This window comes from Sus scrofa, chromosome 15 (assembly GCF_000003025.6).
Source record: "Sus scrofa isolate TJ Tabasco breed Duroc chromosome 15, Sscrofa11.1, whole genome shotgun sequence".
In the NCBI taxonomy this organism is placed as follows: Eukaryota; Metazoa; Chordata; class Mammalia; order Artiodactyla; family Suidae; genus Sus; species Sus scrofa.
Genome location: NC_010457.5, coordinates 109,029,990 through 109,050,932, shown reverse-complemented (window position 1 = coordinate 109,050,932; position 20,943 = coordinate 109,029,990). Strand labels below are relative to the sequence as shown.

General features: G+C 50.4%; 1 protein-coding gene across 4 annotated transcripts in view; it reads right to left on the bottom strand.

Moving 5' to 3' along the window:
- The window catches only part of NRP2 (neuropilin 2), a 118,071-nt gene that overhangs the window by 41,384 nt on the left and 55,744 nt on the right, over nucleotides 1–20,943 (bottom strand). For all 4 annotated transcript variants that reach the window (XM_021076242.1, XM_021076241.1, XM_021076239.1 and 1 more), the window contains exons 8-12: nucleotides 16,382–16,526; nucleotides 14,881–15,230; nucleotides 12,690–12,834; nucleotides 8,312–8,428; nucleotides 5,246–5,386 (exon numbers count right to left, since the gene is read on the bottom strand). In XM_021076242.1, coding sequence (XP_020931901.1) covers nucleotides 5,246–5,386; nucleotides 8,312–8,428; nucleotides 12,690–12,834; nucleotides 14,881–15,230; nucleotides 16,382–16,526 — 898 coding nt within the window. The remainder of the gene's footprint in view (nucleotides 1–5,245; nucleotides 5,387–8,311; nucleotides 8,429–12,689; nucleotides 12,835–14,880; nucleotides 15,231–16,381; nucleotides 16,527–20,943) is intronic.

The following is a 20,943-nucleotide window of genomic DNA, read 5'->3' as shown; positions in this document are numbered from 1 at the left end:
TGTGACCATCTACACACCATGCCCACCCGCACTTGATCCTCTTGTGTGTATGTCCCCCAGGGAATCACAGCTTTGGTCCTCCACTCGTGGGGTTTAGTCAGTGGCCCGATCTTCATGCACACAGCCCTCGAAGAAGTCAGCAGGCCTACCACTTACATCTGAATGCAACAGCTGCCAGTTGTAAAATTTGGCTATTTCAGAACATTGTAGTCTTGACTTACTCTCACTCGGACCTGCTTTTGCATCCAGAGTAAAGGTTCTGGTTTCTCAATCCAACATACACATAAATGCTAGTCAGCCAAAGCTCTGGCCTTTGATAAAGGCGTACCATACCAAATAGCCTTGGCCTGTTTTCTTTGTATCACTTCCATGACTGGAAGTTGTTGAAGTAATACCGTAATCATACTTCATGAGGACAAGAAATATACCAAAAAACACCTGTTTAGGGGCGACTCTACACTTGCAGATTCTGAAACTGACCTGGCATCATGCCCTCTATCTCCAGGCTTCCTGTCTCATTCTTGATGATGATGATCATAACGGTAACGATTATTGATATTACTTAGTATTTATTCTTTTTGATGGACTGAAATAGCTCCTGGACTGTCTAATGCTATGTAACTTGCTTACTTTCCTATGGCTGCTCACTAAGGTGGAATGACACAGTGACAACACTACCAGCCACTGAACACACTCACCAAGGGATCAGAGAGAAGGCACATCCATCCCCCTAATTATCTGCCTTTAGGTTTACACCCAACCAAGGAGCAAAAGCATCAGTAAGGGCCCTGGAAGTTACTCTTAAGTTCATGCCAAAAGGTGCTCCAGCTGGGCTGACCAAGACAGCATCCTGTGACGGTGGCGCCTTCTCTATCTGTGCCGTCCCACACAGAGTGGGTACTGTGTCCTTGGCACATGGCTGGTGTGATGGAGGAACTGACATTTTATATGCATTTTATTTTATTTATTTATTTATTTGCTTTTTAGGGCTGCACCCACGGCATATGGAAGTTCCCAGGCTAGGGGTCGAATCAGAGCTGTTGCTTCCGGCCTACACCACAGCCACAGCAATGTGGGATCCAAGCCGTGTCTGTGACCTACACCACGGCTCATGGCAATGCTGGATCCTTAATCCACTCAGCGAGGCTAGGGATTGAACCCACATCCCCATGGATACTAGTCATATTTGTTACCCCTGAGCCACAAGGGGAACTCCTATCTGTATTAAATTTTAATTCATTAAAATTAAAATAGCCACTTATGGCTCGCAGCTACCGTGCTAAACAGGGCAGCTCTAGACACACGGGCTCACCATAGCATCTCGAGGAGGTTTTGCCTTGTTTCTTAAAGACCTCAGTCTGATCTTCCTCAAAATTCTGTTTCTGTGCAATGCACTTGAGAATGTCCATAGGAGGTACAGTGGCTTTCACTAGGGAAGACATTTCCTGTGTCATTGTCATTACAGAGCAAAGGCAAAGTACCTTCTGGGAGGACATAGTACTGCCCCCACCCCCAACCACCAGGGGTCAGTGAATTCGGCACAGGGTCCCCAGGGGCTGGTATGAACACACTCCAAGCCTCTAAGCCACAAGCAAAAAGCTAAAAAAAGAAATTCCGAGTGTCTTGAAAGACTATCTTGAAAAACAAAAACAGTGGAATAAAACCAGTGGGTGTCTTGTTCAGCCTTAAGCAACCATTACCACTAGCCCAAAGAACAGAACTAATTGCTTACTTAAAAGGAAAAGAAAAAAACAAAACACGAGAAAAGAACTAAATCAGAAAACATCTCAGGAATGCAAGTAGTTTCCACAGACACTTCTAATCAAATAGCCTGTGTATGAAATTTCAACTTGGCTATTTCCTTTCTTCTTTCCTCCCTCCACACTTGACGGAGACACCTCCTTTCTTAAGGGTAATTACGTCTGTTTATCTATCTAATAAGGGGATAAACACAGGGCACACGTCTCGTAAAGAGCAGAGATGTCTCCTCTTTGCGGAGTGGTGAAGTGTGGGTGACACAGCGGCTTTCAGGTTTGACTTGGAAGGTCCTGAGACTCTGAACCCATTAGCATTTGCCCTGCCCCTAGCCAAGCACAGCTGTTTCCTTTCTCCCAACTGCTCCCCTCAGGGCCCCCATTTTTTTTTTTTTTTTTTTGGAGGAAGAAAGGACCACCCTGAACAGAAAGGGCTTTCTGTCCCCTCCTGCTTAAAGCCCAGGATCATATTTTGTAAGGAGAAGGAACATGGGAACTAGCATAAATGATCTTTGAAACCATCAGAGGATGGACAGAAGGGCTCTGAGAACAATATTATGATTTTGTTTTCTGGAGGCAGCGTCTAAGTGCCACTTTCCCAAACTTCAGGGCTTCCTCTGGAAGGGGAAAATAATTATTTTCTTTCTGGATGTCTTAAGGGAGAAACACCATTAGATCTAGCCGTTCCTTCTGGCCCCGATTTTCTTTCTGTCCCCAGCCAGCCAGCCAGCCAGCCAGCCAGCCAGCCAAAGGTTGGACCTCTGCCCGTCCTGTGAGATTGCTCTGAAAAGCGCTCCCAAACCGCAGGGTGTAATGAATCAAGGAGAATGAGGGCAAGGATGAGGGTTCCCAGCCAGTAGCCGGGGGCCACGACGGGGCATCAGGTGAGGGTGAGGGCTGGGCGAGGAGGGGGCAGGGGGACGTGTCAAAAGGAGAGTAACTTAAGCTCTCCCCAAAGTGTCACTTGCTAATTGGTAGCCTTGGAGCCTGGACAGGGCTGACCTCAGGCATTCTTAGAGAAAATCTGCTCAGAAGAGTGTAAGAGAGGAGGCTGAATTTTTAGAAAGGTGCTGAGGATGGATGCTGAATAAGGAGCAGTAAACCCTCTCTTGCTCTATCATTTACATCTCTTTGCCCAAAGCGCCTTTGCCGAACTTCCCTCTTACATGCACTATGCACACGCAAGTGTGAGCACACACCACGCGCAGAAACCACAAACACACTCAAACACAAACATGCGGACATACCCAAACACATACACATAGATTCGCACGCAAACGTAGACACAAACACACACAGATTCACACATGCATGTAAACCAAACACATGCGTATACATATTTATAAACACACATCTACACATAAAATCACATGTGCCCATACGCAAACCCACAAATACCTTGAGAGAGAAACACAAACACAAACACATACACACAACTCACAAACACATACATATAAATGCTATGCAAACACAAACACGCACATACCCCACAAACCTTCTTTATGTTCAGATCAAAAGTGGGGGTTGGGAAAAACAAGCAATTAATTGGGCCAAGTCTCAAAGGAGAGGAAATGAAATGAAAAAATCCAGGCTGGGTTATAAAAATAAGTATTTTTTTTTTCCAACGTGCAGGAGGCTCATTATATTAATTAAACATTATTGCAGTGAACGAGATGGGGGGAGGGTGATTAAGGCTGGGACGAGGGTAAGTGTTCTCTCCTGTTGCCCGAGGCCGTGGTGATCTTCAGATATTAATCTCTCTGAGCACTCAAATGCTGAAGAGATAAACACTTGAAATATGAAAATGTTTTTCTCTAGAGCAGACGCTGTGACCCTCCGGGAAAGCGAACGCAGGCTGTGTCAGGAGGCGGCCCGCAGAGCTCTCCCAGCGTCTGTCCCACTGCCATCCCCTGGGGACAGGGGACAGGGCCAGTCTTTGGGGTGAGGGGCAGCAGAGCAGCTCTGGGGGACTCTCCAGAAGGGGAGGTCCCTCCCTCCTTTCATTCTCTAGTCAGGCAACATATGATTGTCTGATTTCCAGAATTAACCTCTTTCCTCTCAAACGCTTATGGGAGCCTAAGATCCAGGAACACTGAAAGCTAATGTGTGGTATGCTGGAGCGAGATGGGCCTGAGGGAGCCCCTTGTGAGCTTTTCTGGGATTTTGCAAGGCAGCTGTTAAATGGGAGCATTCTTTAAAATGAAATGATATAGGAGTTCCTGTCGTGGCTCAGTGGTTAAAGAATCCGACTAGGAACTATGAGGTTGTGGGTTCGATCCTTGGCCTTGCTCAGTGGGTTAAGGACCCGGCGTTGCCGTGAGCTGTGGTGTAGGCTGCAGACGCGGCTGGGATCCCGAGTTGCTGTGGCTCTGGCGTAGGCTGGAGGCTACAGCTCCGATTAGATCCCTAGCCTGGGAACCTCCATATGCCGCGGGAGCAGCTCGAGAAAAGGCAAAAAGACAAAAAAAAAAAAAAGAAAAAGAAAAAGAAAAAGAAATGATATAAAGTTATAATGAAATGAATTATATTAAAAATGAAAGAAATTCCTCCAATGCAACAACACTCCCTAATTATTTTAATATGTTTTACCAGCATTTATATCTATTGTAAGGGCAGGATGGAAAGAAGCCCTCCGAGGCTGTGTTACTGCACTTCTGGACTCCACCTCCGATGATGTCACGTTGGTTGCTCCCATCCAACCACAGTGGCAGGGTTTACACTGGGGGGAGCGGCAGACATTACAAAGCAGACACATATATCTTTTAAAACCTGGAGAGCTGGTTGTTAAACATTTACCAGAACACCACTGTAAACGCGTGTGATGACGGAGAGAGGGGACAACTCTTGCTTCTACCTGTTTAGAAGGGCTAAAGGCAACCCCTCTCTATCAAGAGTGCCAGGAGAAGCTCTGAAAAATGGCTCTCTGAACACAGAAGGGCGACATCACAGGATTTCAAGGACCGGCAATGACATTATTCGAGAGGCCAAGGCCAGGCAGCCCTGCTAGACACCCATGGGTGTGGTGGCGTTTTAGGACTTTGACTTGGTTGGGGACAGAAGTGGGGATACCTTTCAGAAGCACAGTCAGACGCAGGGCCAGGCGTTTCCCAACGTGCCCTTTTAGGAACGACACCCACTTGGAGCTGACAAGAGGCTCTGTGATGGTGGTAGCAGCGCTGGCCAGGGGAACAAAGGGACATTGACTCGTCCCCTCTCCTAGGACCTCCCAATGGCTCTTTCTTTCTTCTCCTTTTATCTTGGCCCCTCTCGCTCCCTCCCCGCTTCCAGGCTGCACGGTAATCACAAGAGAGGGCTCCGAACCACCAACCAGCTTTTCTGTCGGGTGACGTCGTGAGCAAAGGCTGGTGGTTTGCGGGCAAAGAGCAGAGGACTGTTCTGTGGTGAGCAGTTACGAAGCTTGTCAGGGGCTGCGGAAAACGCGGCACAGGCTGGCCTTAACCCTCTCAGCTCTTCACTGGCGGCTGGCTTACCTGGAAAAGTCCTGTCGCTGGGGCTGGAGCTGCTGGTCCAGGTGCTCCTGAGCCACTTGGCATGGTCATACACCCAACCACAGGGCTCCTCGGGGAAATCGAAGTTGCAGTTGAATCCTGAAGGGAGTTGCAAATCTTTGTCTGAAAGGGGGGGAAAAAAACCCCTGAGTCCAAACAAGGCAAATGAAATGCGTTCAGAGAACAGCCACCGTTGGTGCTATTTAAAAGGCTGGCAAGGCCTAAGGGGAGAGCAGAGGAAGAAATGGCTTCCTTTGCTTATTCGCTGAACTCATCTCGGGGCTTGCTGGCTTTCGGGTCAGCCTTTGGTCTCATCCTTCCCAGGCATGAAAGTCACGTCTGCCAGTGGTTCCCATAGTAAGCAATTATAAATGAGGCCACCAAATGGCTTCAGGCTCTCATCAGCCGCTTCTCTCCACCTTGGAGAGCTGACAAATGCGAAAATCGCTGTCCCAAAATGCCAGTGAAGAATGTCTCCCCGGTGCCTCAGTGGCAGGCGGGATCCTGCCAACCCGGCTCTCAGAAGTGATGGGCGACCCACTGGCATTCGGAGGGCCCGATATTCGAAACGGGAGAGGTGCTGGCCAGGGAGGGGATGGTGACCTCAGAAACAAAGGAGGCTGTTTGCCCCCCTCACCTCCTTCCGACAGGTCTCTTGTTGCAGAAGACCAGTCAGCTCGCCATCCTGCTGGGGAGGCCCTGCCAGGTGGACGATTTGACGTGAGGGGGGCCAGGTCAGCCCGCTGACCAGCTCAGCACTGATGCGGGGGGTGGGGTGGTGGGGGACAAGAATTTCATCTGGCCCTGGGTGCCTGAAGGCCAGGATTCCAGGGCCAGCAGAGGATGGACATCTAAGAGGAGACCACATAATGGCTTGTCCCCGTCCACACAACGGCTTGTCCCCCTCTGCTCCGCTATCGGCCTTCAGGCAAATCAATGAACCCACAGAGTTTCCTTGGAGGTTCCACTCAGCTCTAAAAATCCAGTCTGAGCTGGTGCCAAACATGTGATTACATGGGGGTGGGAGTGGAGGTGGGGGAAGGAGAGGAAACGGGAACCCGGATTTGGACTCTTGCCGGCCGAGGCTGCGGAGACAGCGGAAAAGTGTTGGCTAACGCTGGTAGCAGGGAGGAAGTGGGGTCTTTGGCCTTTTCGCTTCCCTTCTCAGGGTTCCCAGAGAGGCATTTCCGTGGGGAAGGCCTAGCGTACAGGTTAGGAAGTCTAAGGGAACCAGAGACGGGTGGAAAGCCAATTGCTCACACCCCGGGGACAAGGAGGGCTCACCTCTGGGGGGGAGGGCTCGGCTGGCCTCAGGGGCTCTGTCTGTGCCTCCCCTGCCCAAGAGAGAATAGTTGCTATTTGCCCACCCTTGGCCAAAGTCATCTTGAGTCGAGAAGAAACACATGGAATCTATTACAGAAACATCAACCTGTGGCTTGGAAAAGTCAGCCCGGAGACCTCACCATCCCCTTCTCCCAACAATTTCTAAATTTCTATTTTTCCGTTCGAAAATATGGAGTAATTCAATATACCATAATTCCTCTCTGATGTTTATGTGCGTACACTATCTCAGAAACCCAATTCCACAAAGAGGTCTTTTTGCAAAAAAAAAAGAGAGAGAGAAGGGAGGAACCACCAAAGAAACCTCAAATGAAACAAACCACTCTAAACGGGAAAATTACATTAAACTTCTGAAAGTTTGCAGCAGAACCCTTCCATTTTCCTCAGGGTTGCCGTTTAGATCCAACACCCATCTTCTGCCCTCTACACAGCTAACCCTGCTATTCCGACACCGTATATTAACTCCCCATGCCTTTGCCTGTTGGCTCTCCAACTCTTTTAAACATGTCTTGGAAGATCCTCCAAGACATTTTCTCCTCTTCATAAAACAAAACCAAGTGCATTAAAATGTCAGAATTCTGCATTCAGCTATCCCTGACCGAGAGGGGTTCCCCCCCCGCCCACACAATACACAAAAGCACATTCCTAAAAGCATATGCATTAAATTATCATTTTGCAGTCACACAACTTCAGCATTTATTTTTGGCTCTCCTCCCGTCCTTCTTTGCAGCCATTTTTGGGAGCCGTCCACTCGATCGGCACAGCTCCTCACACCGGCGAGGGGTGTGGGTTCCTGGATTGCACCGTCTACCTCTGGACTCGGTGCTCCGCCTTGAAGCCTCCATGCCTTCCCCAGCCTCTCCACCAATCTTCCCTCGTTTGGTTTAGTGAACATTTAATAATGATCCGTAATGTACTGTAAATTGAGGCCGTCAAGCATTCAGTTCTAGCCAAAAATGCCAGGTGTTCCAAAATTTGTGGTTTGTCAGGAATGTCCTCATACTCTGTGGACAGATAGGATGTCCTTTTGGGCTCTGCCAAGTATGGTTTTTTTTTTTTTTTTTTTTTTTTTCTCTAGCTCTGATATGCTTAGAAGTTAAAATGACAATAATACAGATTTCCCATGTGACATGATGGGAAGTGAGGAGCACCTGAGTTTCCGCACTTCTGCCTTTGTCACTGACCTGCACTCGCCTCGTGGAGGAGGGGCTGCATTATCTCAGAGTCATAACTGTCAGGGGTGGTGAAACACACAGGGCAACGCACTTACGTCATCGTGGCTAACTGCCGAGTTGACCTGACCATGCTGCTCCACTGACCTAGTCACCCAGGTGACAGCCAGCCCTTCCCTTGACTGTACTGTGGCGACACAGCTTAGCGGGAAGAGCGATCCCTGCTGTGGATCCTAAAGACCCGAGGTGAGGGCTAGGAAAGGAGACTTCTCAAAGGATGGGTCCTGCTTGGATGGGCCCTTGTCTCAGCTGATGACCAGGGCGGGGGGGGGGGGTGTCACGCCTGTACGACTGTCCTGATTATTCCAGTATCTGAATGCACCTAGATAGGTTATAAATAGCCCGTGCCTCTAAGCAGCGCACCTCCCCAACCTTTGACCCAGGGGACCCCCAGGGCCCTTCCCCAGCCACCTGTCTGGGTGGGGTCAGCCCCTGTGCCATCCTGGGTGAAATAAAACCCAGGCCCCATCCTCACCATCCTCAAAGCTGCAGTTCTCCCCACACTCCGTGGCCTCCTCATCAATGGGGTAGGGGGTGGTGGTCTCTTCGCTCTTCACAGTGGGTCCCAGCGTCTCTACCGTGGGCTTCGAGTCTGTGTCATGGCAAAGCAAGGGAAGTGAATACTGCAGGCAGAGCCCATGTCAAAACCCAGCGGGAGGAAGAAGCCAAATACTGCCTCCTCTCCCAGCACACACCTTTCAAGAAGGAAGAAGAAAGGAAAACCAAGATGGACACACAGACACAGACACACACACACACACAAACACACACACACACATCCCTGAAGTCACTTCTGTGTGCTGTCCATGAAGTCAGGACTGTGGCTTGAGTTAAGGAGAACAGTTCCAAGCTGCAGAAACAGCTGTGACAGAGGCTCAGACACAAGCCCATGTTCTTTCTACACAGTAGAGACCCTGAGGCCAGGACAAAAGGCCACACCAGGCAGTGATGGATGTGGGTGACACTGACCCCAGGTAGGGCTCAAGCATGCTCTGGGTGTTCTGTTTAAGACACAGGCATGTGACACACACATACAAACACATACATACACACACACACACACACACACACACAATGAACGACACCCATCTAAAATGGTTTGAAAAAAATCTGGATTAAGGAAGTGAGCTTCTGCCCCATGGAAAATACCTATCTGTGCACAGCCCCTGGGGTGGTGGCTGACGTGCCTCTGGCCCAGCCCTGCTTGCTTTGGAATAGGCCTTCTCTTTGCAGCCTTCTCTGAGTCAGATGGGCCTTTTTTGAACCAAGGCTAACCCGACCTGGGGGCCCACCTATTACAAGATAATCAGAAGCACAATGGCTGAAATCATGGCAAAGCCACACAGCTCAGGAGGTGTGACCCCTGATATTATTGTTCGTGTTTGCACAAAACTGGATGGGAAAGAATATGGGCTCAAAGGGACTCAGACTCCATTTGGTGGAAATAATTTGGGGCTGTGCCTTTAGGTCAGGGTGTGGCAAATTCACACGCTCCTAGGATGCAGATGGCTGCTCTAAGTGGGGATGGCCCACTGGGGGTTGGGAGAGTTAAGGGTGGAAGAGAAGGTGGCGGTGAGACCCGGCACACCTGGTTTCCAGGAGGCCATTGCCTTGAGCACCTGAAGAGCACCTGAAGGGGGGTGGCCCAGTGTGGCCAGATCGTGCAAAAAGACTTTTTTCTCCATATAAAGAAAAAAAGAAAAAAAATCCCCATGGAAAATCTCCAGACCTATCAATGTTGGCAACTTATTCAAAATACTGCAAGCAGCAGGCACCCAAACCTGGCCGGATCAAACCTGGCCGCAGGCAGTCAGCTCTGACCTCGACTCTAGGTGATTCATGTATCCATCCATTCACTGGCTTATTTGCTCACGCTAATCATTCATTCTGCAACTATTCAAGAAATGAATGACACCGTGAGTCAGGCTTGGGTGGGACCAAGAGGAGTTCTGGTAACCCGCCTTGAGGTCCCCGTGTTGTGGGGTGCGGTCTTCCTCCCAAAGCCGCCCTCCAAGGAGACTCCCAGAATCAGCGGGTGCACGGTTCCTCCCATTTCTATACCTGTCCCTTTGCACCACTGTATGTGATTAGGAGCCTTTGTCAGGCACCCTTCAGGATCCCATTTAATAAAGCCGGGAGCCGAAGGAAATCGCTAAATACGCTGAATAGCTTTTTCACGGTCGACTTCCCATCTTTCTGCTGTTAAATACTATGCACATAACCTTTCATACTTCCTTTCGCCGTCTCTGCCTCTCGCTTACAGTAAATAGCAAATAACCTCGAAGCGTCCTAATTTGTAAGTTCAAATTTGTCACTGTGTCACAGAATCTCAAACTCCATTGTAAAGCAAACTATGGGCAGCAAGGCAAGAAGTAATCATTGGGAACACAAACAAGCCAACAGGTGAAGCAGCCCTGTCCAATTATTTAAGCTGCTGCAACTCAAGCCGGCCCATTATTTTCCCCGTTTTCCTTTTGGGGAAGGAATGGAGACGGGAACAAAGATGAGTCGCACGAATAAATGGCAATTTCGAAAGCAGAGAGCCACAGGGCCTGGGAAAGCAGTTCCTGGAAATGTTAGGTAGCCGAGGGGCTGAGCTGGTTAAGTCCAGAGGCGTGGGGCGGGGGTGGGCGGGGCGACAGCGAGAGGGCGGGGCGTGTGAATGAAAGTGGGGAAACGGCAGCCAGCCTCCGTGTCCACTGTGTTTGTTCTGGACACTTAGAGGTAACTGCCCATCAAACTACAACACTCCCTGGCAATTGAAACCAGATGTCAGAGATTTCAAAGGGAAGGAGGCTGGGCGGAGGGTAACAAGCCCCCACTCTGATCTTCCAAGGAATGGCCAGGAGGACTTTGAAATGAGAAACCTGCTGCTGACCATCGCCTGTGTCACTGGGGCCAGCTTGGGGTGGGGGTGGGGCAATAAAAGGAAAAGGCCATTAGCAATTGTCCAGCAGGTCATTAAACAGGGCTGGCCTGGGAGAGGCCTGGCCGGGAGGGGTGGGCCATAGGAGGGAGGAGGGTGAGTCAGCCCCCAGCCAGCGGAACCGCTTCTGGCAAGTGGCTCAGTTTCCCCCTCTGTGAAAGAGGCATTGGCCCAGATGGGTGACTTTTTTCAAACTGTATGTCACCCTTGTTTAAGAGGTTGTAGATCAGTCTAATGGGTCGTGACTAGCGTTTTAAAGTAGACGCTATAACGTTTCAGAGCGTACTCACATGGTAAGGCTGAGGGCTGCTTCGGGAAACTTTTCTTTGAGTCACATTTACTTATTTTAACAAGTTTATTAGGTGCCAGGCAGCAGGCTTAAGACCTTTATAACAATTATTTTATTGAATCCTCATAACAACCCAGGGGTGTAGCTATACTAGGTTACCCCCATTCTTCAGTTGAGATTACTGAGATCGGCAGAGGCAGGACTTGAACTTGGCAATCTGTCTCCAGGGTCCAGGCATGTAATGATATCCCTATCCCATAAGCACACACCTGTGTGTGTGCTTGTGTGTGTGTGCGTGCACACGCATGCTTGTAAGTCAAGTGGGTTGGCGATGTAAATTTATTTTAAATTGCGGATGATGGTCAGAAATGTTTGAAGGCCACTGGCCTAGAAGCCCTTGGCTCCCCTGCATCTCTCACCTTTTGATTCTGGCCATAGAGGCCAGCTTGTGTCACTGCTGGAGGGCAGTTTTCAGCACCTGCCAGAGGACAGGTGATGCACATCCAGCAGGCTGCAGGGAGCTGTGGCCTCACTCCTACGTGATGGGGAATAAAGTGTCTTCCCACTAAAACGTGTTCACTGGGGCTTGCCTTCCATCCAAAGGTGAGAAAGGCTAATTTGGGCCCGACTCCCAGCCTGCGTGCCTTAACGGGACTCCTCCTCGGCGCCATCCTAACCGCTGCGCAGGCAGCACTTTCATCCCTGGGAGCCAAAAGCATTTCTCTGACATGCCCTTATTAATCCTTCACGGGGCCCTGCTGGGTGAGCTGCTGACAGGTACAGCACAGACAGGAAAATGGAGATACCCGGAGCCCTGGGTCCTGCCTGCTGCTCTTGCTGGCACTGGCTCGGCTCCCCCGAGCTCCGTTTGGCAGGCAGTGAGCGAGCTACGCTCTGGTTGAGTCTGTGCCAGCTCTGCCGGGGGAAGAGGGCCGGTGCCCAGAGGGGAGATGGGGCCTGACTTGAAAGGATGGGGTGCTTCCAGGGAAACAAGAAGGCCCAGTGGGGCTTGTCCTCATTCAGGAAACTCAGAGATGCTCCCAGGGCCTGGGCCGCTGGGTGGAGGTGGGATCAAGCAAGGCTCTGGCCGCACCGGCAAGAAGTCAGGTTCCCAGCAGCTCCCCCGCAACAGGGTCCCTCCTGAGCAAATAAATGCCTTTTACAGATGTGGCTTCAAAATGAAAATGAAGTCTCTTAGCCACTGACATCTGGAGGCCAGATTCAGACATAAACCGATTACTTTATTATCATGAGCCTTTTTTTTTCCCTCCCCTAAATCAACAGCCACAGCCCTCTGGCCTGACGAGTCAGGGTCTAATTGAATTTGGGTGGGTGGTGTGTGGTTACAGCTTGTTTTTGAGAGACTCAGGTTGGAGGACCGAAATGATCCTTTAAAAAGGACAAAGCGCGATCCCTTGAGAAACTGTCCTGAGTCCAGAGGTTGCAATGCAGGCAAAGCAGAGCTTGGCAGGGGGGCCCAGGGCAGGCAGGGGTCCTCAGAGTTTCCAGCTGATGGGGCTTCACCAGTGATGGCTGTACCTCTGCCCCCGTCTTGTCACAGTCTAACCCCGCAGGGCATCCCAGGAAGCCGGGGTCACAGGACCACGTGAGTGGGACCCGCAGGGGAAAGGGCCTTACCTGTCCAGTCACAGCCCAGCACCTCTAGCCGCATCCCAATGCCCGCTGGCGACCACCTCTCAGGGTACACCCGCACGTACTGCGCAGGAACAGGGTCGAACCTCCGGATGTCAGGGGTGTCATAGTGCATGTTCCCTTCAAACAGCTGCAGGGGAGACAGGCTGCTCAGTCTTTCTTAGGTGGGACCCCCTCCTCACTCCTCCCTTTGGCCCCCTCCCCTCCCGTCGTCTCCCCTCCCCTTACATCCAACCAGAAGGTGGCTTCAGAGTTAAGCCACTGCTCATTACGACCTATGGAGGCTCCATTCTCAGACCCAGGGTGTTATTCATTTGCGAGGTTATGAGGGTCCCAGAAACATGAAAAATGGGGAGCAGGTGAAAGTGGAAATTGCCAGGTTCTGTCTTCTCTCCTGAGATTGAAACTGAGGATTCAGGAAAGAATTAGGGTCCAAATGAGTCTTAACTGGACTTTGTTAGAAAGTAGAGAGGGAGTTTGGGTTCTTTTGTCTGTTCTTTTTTTTTTCTTTTTAGGGCTGCACTCGCTGCACATGGAGGTTCCCCAGGCTAGGGGTCCAATCAGAGATACAGCTTCTGGCCTATGCCACAGCCACAGCCACGTCAGATCTGAGCCTTGTCTGCAACCTGCACCATAGCTCACGGCAACACCGGATCCTTAACCCACTGAGCCTGGCCAGGGATTGAAACCTGTATCCTCATGGATACTAGATGGATTCGTTTCTTCTGCACCACAACGGGAACTCCAAAATAACCATCCTTTAATGCTTAAAAGTCTAGATTTAGAAAGTCCAAGGGATCCCTGAGAGGCTGAAGGGACAGTGACCAGCCCTTTCCTAGGCTAATGACAACTTCCACTGTTTCATACATTGATGGTCTGAGCCTGTGTTACCCCAACCTTTGTTTAGTGGAAGAAATTCTGTCAAAAGAAACGTCAGCTTGAGCCATACTACATGAAACTGATGAGAGTGGGGCTGCCCTGACTGAAGGTGGGGGACCCAACCCACAGCACACCTGGGGACCTTCGATTTAAGGGAATGCTGGTGTCAGGTGTGCCATGGCCCGTGGCTGATTAGCCACCTAGGAACGCCGCAGAGCCATCTCCTCTTGCAGGAGGCCCACAATTCCAGAAGGGGGCGCTCTCATGGGAGGACAGGCTCTGACCCTGGCTGAGATCATCTCCTTTCCCAGGCCCCCAGAATGGTCGAGAAGAGCCAGGGACAGCTGGCCCTTAGGGAGCCTGTGGTCCAACTTCTCTTGCTTCCACTGAAAGTTCCAGTTACCAAACCCCGAGCCTTTCCAAGTCTCTGGAATTATGAGCTGGGAGTTTACATCTGGTAATCCTCCAACCCAACCCTTGCCTCTGCATTCAGAATAGAAACATTTGCTTAGCAAAGGGGGTGATAGCCTTTCCTCATTAGGGCCCTGCTCTCCTGAGGCAAAGGAGAGGTAACTTAGCAATGAGGGTGGGAATGCCTAGCTGACCAGGAGATTAACCTGGAGAGGGACAGAGATGCGACATCCTCTCCCCTTCTTGGGGTGCCTCTGTGCCCTATGTTGAGGGCTGACCTTCACTCCTCCGATGGAAGGGGTGGGTGGGCTACACTGGCCTGCACTTCTGGCCTGGAGGTAGTTTCTCTTGCCTCTCTCCAGCCTTGGCGGGAGAGGAGGGAAACATCTAAGCAGCTGGGAGCAGGAAAATGCAAAGGCGTGCAGCAACGGAGTTGATTTTGGAAGTCACCCCCTAGTTTCTATAGTTGAGCCTCCAAGAAACACATCCCCTTTGGATGTCTGGCCAGTTCCAAGGAAACTTGATCTGAAAGAGGGTAAAAAGAGGGTCCCAGGTACTAAAAAGGCAGTGTTGGGGGGTGGTTAGGCCTTTGGGCTCTGGAGTGAGACTCGTGTCTGAATCATGGCTCTGCCACAGGTACCGAGTAAGCCTGGGCATGACATCAAGGCTCAGTTTCATCATCTCTAAAATGGGAGTGACAAAAGGATCTACCTTCTAGAGATGTTGTAAGGATTTAAATAAGGCCTTTAGCAGAGGGTCTGGCACAAAGGAATCTTTCAGAGTGGCTTATAAGAGTTTGGTGATGACTGTCTAGATGGGAATTCAATGCCCCCAAATCACCCTTCTGTTTGGGCCAAGGTTAGGGGGTCTTCCGGGAATAGCCTACCTTCGGCTGCTGGGTCCTGGGGTCCTGGATATGTTCCCAGTCCTTGCCGTTGAGGCTGTAGGCAACTTTGAACTTGCGCACAAACGCCCTGGCTTCCACGGCGGTGATGCTGTCTCCTCCCCGGGCCCCCTGGATGATGACTCCTTTCACGGTCTTAGGTGCTCCCAGGTCCACCTGAAGCCACTCCTCACCTGGCTGGGCCTGAGGGATGCGAGGGAACCAGCCCGAGCGGCTACTGACCAGGCGGGCGGCACTGGGGCTCCAGAGGTACTCACGGGTGGAGGAGGCTGAGATCTGGGAGTCGGCGATGAGGCCCGAGAGCATCCCCAGCATGTTGGAGCAGGGGGCGTCTGCGGAAAGGGAGGAAGATACAAGAGGTCATGCTGGCACCCTGTGAACAGGGACCACCCTCCATCAGGAGGGAGCTGTGGAAGATTTACCCCACTATCAAGCACTTTACGTCAGAACCGATTTCTTCATATTTCATGGTACTATAGCCCTGTGGTTACCAGACTGCTTGGCTTTGGGTCTGCTTTGTCACTTACCAGCTGTGTGACCTTGAGCAAATGACTGAATGCTCTGAGCCTCAGTTTCCCTAGGCCGAAAGGAGGGCTGATGGGAGAACTTACTTCTTGGGGGTTACTGCGAGGATTCCATGGGTTGCTCTACAAAGCTCGCAGTGTCTCATGCTGTAAGCCAAGGATGTCACATCCTTGTTGGTGACAGAGTCCGCACAGACCCTCCTGGGGGTGGCGGGCACAGGGGAGCTCAGCTGAGCCTTGAATTGTTACTTTGGTGATTGTTTCCCCATTTAGATGTAACCCTTCCTGGGGTTCGGTCTTTCCGTCCGTGTGTGTGTCACAGCTCTTCACGACCCTGCATGGTTCCCATGTGCTGTTCTCACCCCAGATGCTCTTCCCTCAGTCCTCATCAGCCTACCCTTTAGTCACCCCCGAGCTTAAGGGTCATATCCTCAGAAAGGTTGTCCACACACCTCCAAGCAGCACTCATCCAGGTCCCCTCAGTCACTCTTAGAGCATCACATGTTCATCTCGGTGTATAATTATTTCCGTACTTGCATTTGCTTATTATCTATCTTGCCCACCAGCCTGAAAATTCCGCAATGTCAGAGACCCCATCTGCTCGTTCCCTACCCTAATTCACTTCCAGCTCCCAGCGTGGGGCCTGGCACACAGCAGGCCTTTCATAAGTATTTGTGCAGCAAATATGAGTGAGTGGAGCGTGAGTGAGGAAACAGTACCAGGCAACAGAGGGTGTAGAGTCAGTGTGCGTTCAATACCGTATATATAGAGCCAGTGTGCATTCAATACCGTATATACAGAGTCAGTGTGCATTCAATACTGTACAGACAGAGTTACAGGTAAAAGCGAGCCTTCTGGAAAGGTCACAGGGTGCAAGCATGCAGTTTGCAGAGGGCTGGAAGGGGGAGCAGAGCCCAGCACACAGTCCACTCCCTAACCTTAAAGGAGCCCCACTTCACCTGTGACCCGGCAGCCGAAGAGCTCCAGGCGGAGGGCGATGCCTGCGTGCCAGGTCTGTGGGCGGACCCTGACGAAGCGCGTCAGCAGAGGTGCGTGCAGCTTGTTCAGAACCACCTCCGAGGCATCATTGTTGGCTTGGAACACCTATAACACCAGACGCAATCCATGTTATTGCAATCCCTGTGTGTAGCTGCACTGCAGTCTTTGAAGGGGTGGGGGAAGTTCTGTTCAATTTTATTTCCCTTAAGCTTAAAAATAATCAGTGGTTTTGTGGTTGGGGGCTGTTTTAGAAACATTGTGAAAAAATTTAATTTCTTACACCGCTCTATCTGGAAAACAATAACTGGTCTTCACAAAAACTTTTGGAGGGAAGGAAAATTTTGCCTCTGGACCTGAGAGCAAGCCGAGGAAGGTGCCATGAAAAGGAAAACACTGTCAGAAGCTGAGAGAGAGGGAGAGAGAAAAGAAACTATCCTTTAAAAAATGGAGCAGCAGAGTTCCCATTGGGGCTCAGCAGAAACGAATCCGACTAGGAACCGTGAGGTTGTGGGTTCGATCCCTGACCTAGCTCAGTGGGTTAAGGATCTGGTGAGCTGTGGTGTAGGTTGCAGATGCGGCGGGTCCTGTGTTGCTGTGGCTGTGATGTAGGCTAGCAGCTGTAGCTCCAATTCGACCCCTAGCCTGGAAACCTCCATATGCCATGGGTACGGCCCTAAAAAGCAAAAAAATTTAAAAAAATTAAATAGAAAAAAATTTAAATGGAACAGCAATGTCATCTTTTAGGGCTTGCGCCCCTCCCTCACTAGCTTGAATTTGACTTTCCCACTTGCTCAGGTGGCAGCCATATAGAAAGATTTTCAGGGTATCATAATCACAAAGTGCTTCACAATTGTTTTTGTTGGTTACTTAGAGGCCTCCCTGCTCCATGGATGGGTGAGAGGGTGGGGGGCACTGTGTACCCCCAATGCCCTCATGTCCATGTCTTGGTTCTTTCTGGTCTTTATCGCAGGGTCAGGGTTGCAGAGAGACCTTTCAAGTCCTGCTCTGGCTTCCTCTCACTGCAGTCCCCGCCCTGTAATGAAATCCATCCCTGTCCCCATCTGACCAAAGACTCTCTTATGGCAGGAAAGCCTTTTCCAAGGAGCTTCTAATCCAACATGGTAGGAGCAAGTTCTAGCTCACCAGATGGCCCAAATCAATAGCTGCCATATGGACCTTATGCTTTTTTGTGCTTGCCATTAAAAAAAAAAAAAAAAAAAAGGCAAAAAAGAATAGCTGGGACCAGTCTACGTGAGTTTCTCTTGGTTTTTCTGGATAAAGGTGGAGCAAAAAACCAACTAACCAACCACCACTCCTAAATCATACCTGTCATGGGCTCTGACAACCAAGGGACTGTTAGTCTACTCCTCGTAGACAGCTCTGCAGCGACCAGCAATTTCTCCTGGGGAGGGGCACCAGGTGCTTCAGCTCATGGCACCTTTAACATATGAGCTGTCTGGGCCCTGGCAGGGCTGAGATGAGAGGAATGGGGAGACTACCATATTTGAATGCCATTGAGCCAGACACCGTGTAAACACAATTTGGTTTATGGCTTACTGGGAGGTAAGTATTATTATTTCCACTTTATGGATGATAAAACCGTGGGAGTTCCCATCATGGCTCAGTGGTTAACGAATCCAACTAGGAACCATGAGGTTGCAGGTTCGTTCCCTGGCCTCGCTCAGTGGGTTAAGGATCTGGTGTTGCCGTGAGCTATGGTGTAGGTCGCAGATGCGGCTCGGATCCCATATTGCTGTGGCTCTGGCGTAGGCTGGCGGCTACAGCTCCGATTCAACCCTCAGCCTGGGAACCTTCATATGCCGCAAGTGTGGCCCTAATAAGACAAAAACAACAACAACAACAACAAAACTGTGGCCCAGAGGTGTCTGTCAGGATCTCAATCCCTTGCCATGTTTTCAGGCTTTAGGTTTGTGGTTTCCTCCCTTGACTCTTCTAATACATTGGCAGTGTTTATGTTGGTGGCTAGGAGTCATGGAGCCCTTGAGGTCCCCAAGCACGGGTGGCATGGAGGTAGAGTTGCTGCTCAGTGATGTGTTCCCAGTGTGCTGATCACACCACGCAGAAAGCTCTGGGTACCAGCAAAGAGCAGCACAGCTTAGAGCTAATTAACCATGTGGTCCTTTCTTCCTTAGGAACCGTAACTAGGAACTCTGCCATTTGGCAACCTAGAACCTTCTGAATTTCCCCCTTGCTAAGGGCACAAGTCAGAGCCATTTAATAGCACCCCATGGATAGTGGGGGTGAAGGCTAAGAGACATACTTTTGCAACCAAGTGAGGGGAAGTGGCCTATTTAAGAGGAAAGATGAGGAAGAAACAGGTTTTCCTGGGTCCACTGTATTCAGCTGAAACCCCTTGTTCTTGGTGCTGAGCCCATCAATTCCAGGAGCACTCCTGCTCCCCCCCCCCACCAATCTGGATGCTCCCTCTCCTCCCTTGGGGAGCCTCTGCCCTGGTCCTCAGGCTGCCAGTTTCCTTCTCTGCTGCTCACCAGTCCCTTAGCTTTGCTGTGGCTGCTTCCAGCACAGTGACTGAGGACGAAGGGGGCGAGGAGACAAAGCACAGGAAGGAAAAGGGTCAGGAAGGCAGAAGAAAGAGGGTAAGATGCCAGGTGCCCAGGAGAAGGCCAAAGGGAAGAGAGAGATGCTCCAGTCTCTGTGATCTAATCATGGGGAGGGACCACTGGAAGGAGGGCCCAGGCCTCACCGTGCCTGTTTCTTGGCTTCCTCCACGGCTTTGAGGAAAGGGATGGAGGAACTGAATCCAAAAGGAGATGAATCAGTTCTCCTAGAATTCAGCATGAGGCAGAGGCTTTTTGTTTGTTTTCATGTTTTGTTTTGGCAAGGAAGGAGCAAAAGCAGCCCTCTGCTCATTTCGGACGGGTGCTGGGAGCAGCGGGGGGGGGCACCGCTGGCCTGCTCCCCGAGGATGCCGGCGATGACTGTGTGTGGCCTCCATCAGGAGATGCTAAGGAGTTCGTATGGGGGGGGGGCTTGACTTGCCACGTGAATATATAACTGGAGTGTCGAGCACATCTGAACTTTAACACAGCTGCTAATCCACAGCAGACACATCACGCTGGTACCGTTTAGAAACACAGCACGTCTTATGTGTTTTTAATGTCCAATTTTATCTCATCTGACCCCTTCATTTCTCAGCCTTGGCAGACAACATCAAGGAACCTTTTTCTTTCCTTCCTCGGTAAGGAAAGGGCTGTGTCTTTGGACAGCCCTGGGGAGGCTGGCTGCGTGTAGGTGTAGGGGGGCCCATGGGCAGTGGTACACATCTGGGGAAGGGGCTGGTCTTCCCGTGGATGCTGGCTTTGGGGGAACGCCCTGGATCTCTGCCTACAGGGGCATCACCCAGAGAGGCAGGCAGGCCCATGGTTTATCGACCTCAGGCCATCTACCTGGTTGCTCAAATTGAGCTTCAATTCTGCTTTTTAGTTTTGCTTACTCTTCTCCCACCCCTGGAACTAAAGGAAGGCTCTTTCCACGTGGCCTCAAGTTACCTTTCCTGTTTCCAAGCCTCGTTGTTTTCAGTGTCTTGTTTGCTCTTGACCTTGTGCTCCTATCTGCCCTCTGCTCCTCAGACCCTTGGCTGAAGGAATACCTACCACCTTATCTCACTAAATGTTTCATACACCTCTCCCGCTGAGGTGGGTGTAGTGGAAAAAAAAGTCCAAACACCACGGAACCAGGAGCCGGACTCCTGTTAATTAGTTCCTAAGTGTCGACAAATATCTCGAACACCCCCAGGCCCCAGTTTCCTCCTCTCTGAAATGAGGGGATTGTATGAGTTGATTTGTAAGGTCCGTTCCGGCCCCAGAGTCTAAGGCTCTCCTTCCAAGAGTTTCTCAAGTAGAGCTGCACTGGGAGTGTCCACTTTGTAACAGGGCGTTTTTAGTTACCATTGTCCCTTACAGCTTAAGCGCTTTTGTGGGCAAGTGACATGGATTTTCATACACTTCTCAGAGTGCCCAGAACACATTCTGAGTGCCCGCACCCCGAGGGCGAATATACCTTGTTGATGCTTTGGGTCAATAACAGTTCAAATGATTAATAACAAAGAGTAATGAATAACACCTTAGTCCTTATATACTGTCTTTCGCCCAAAGACATCAAAGTGCAATGGATGAAAGTCCACTTTTAATGAAATATTAAGCAGTTTCTATTTCTCCTGACCCATTGGATTTACAAGGTCTCTATTTTTCTCCCTGCACCTCCCTATTTATAGCTGGTAAATGCCATCATATATTATACATCTTTATGACTTTCTCAATGCTTCTGTGGTTTCAGAATCACCCTTCATATGTTTTCTGATCAAATTCTCTGAGATGGATTCTTGGCTTCCAGTCTAGGCATTGCAAGGCAAGGGGTGGTATGCTTGGGAAATGATGCCAGGAAATTGGTTTCATTCCCTGCCGACTCACTGAATCACTATAGGCAAATCAATAAACCGTAGGTACCTTGGTTTCTCCTTCAGGAAAATAAAGTCACTAAC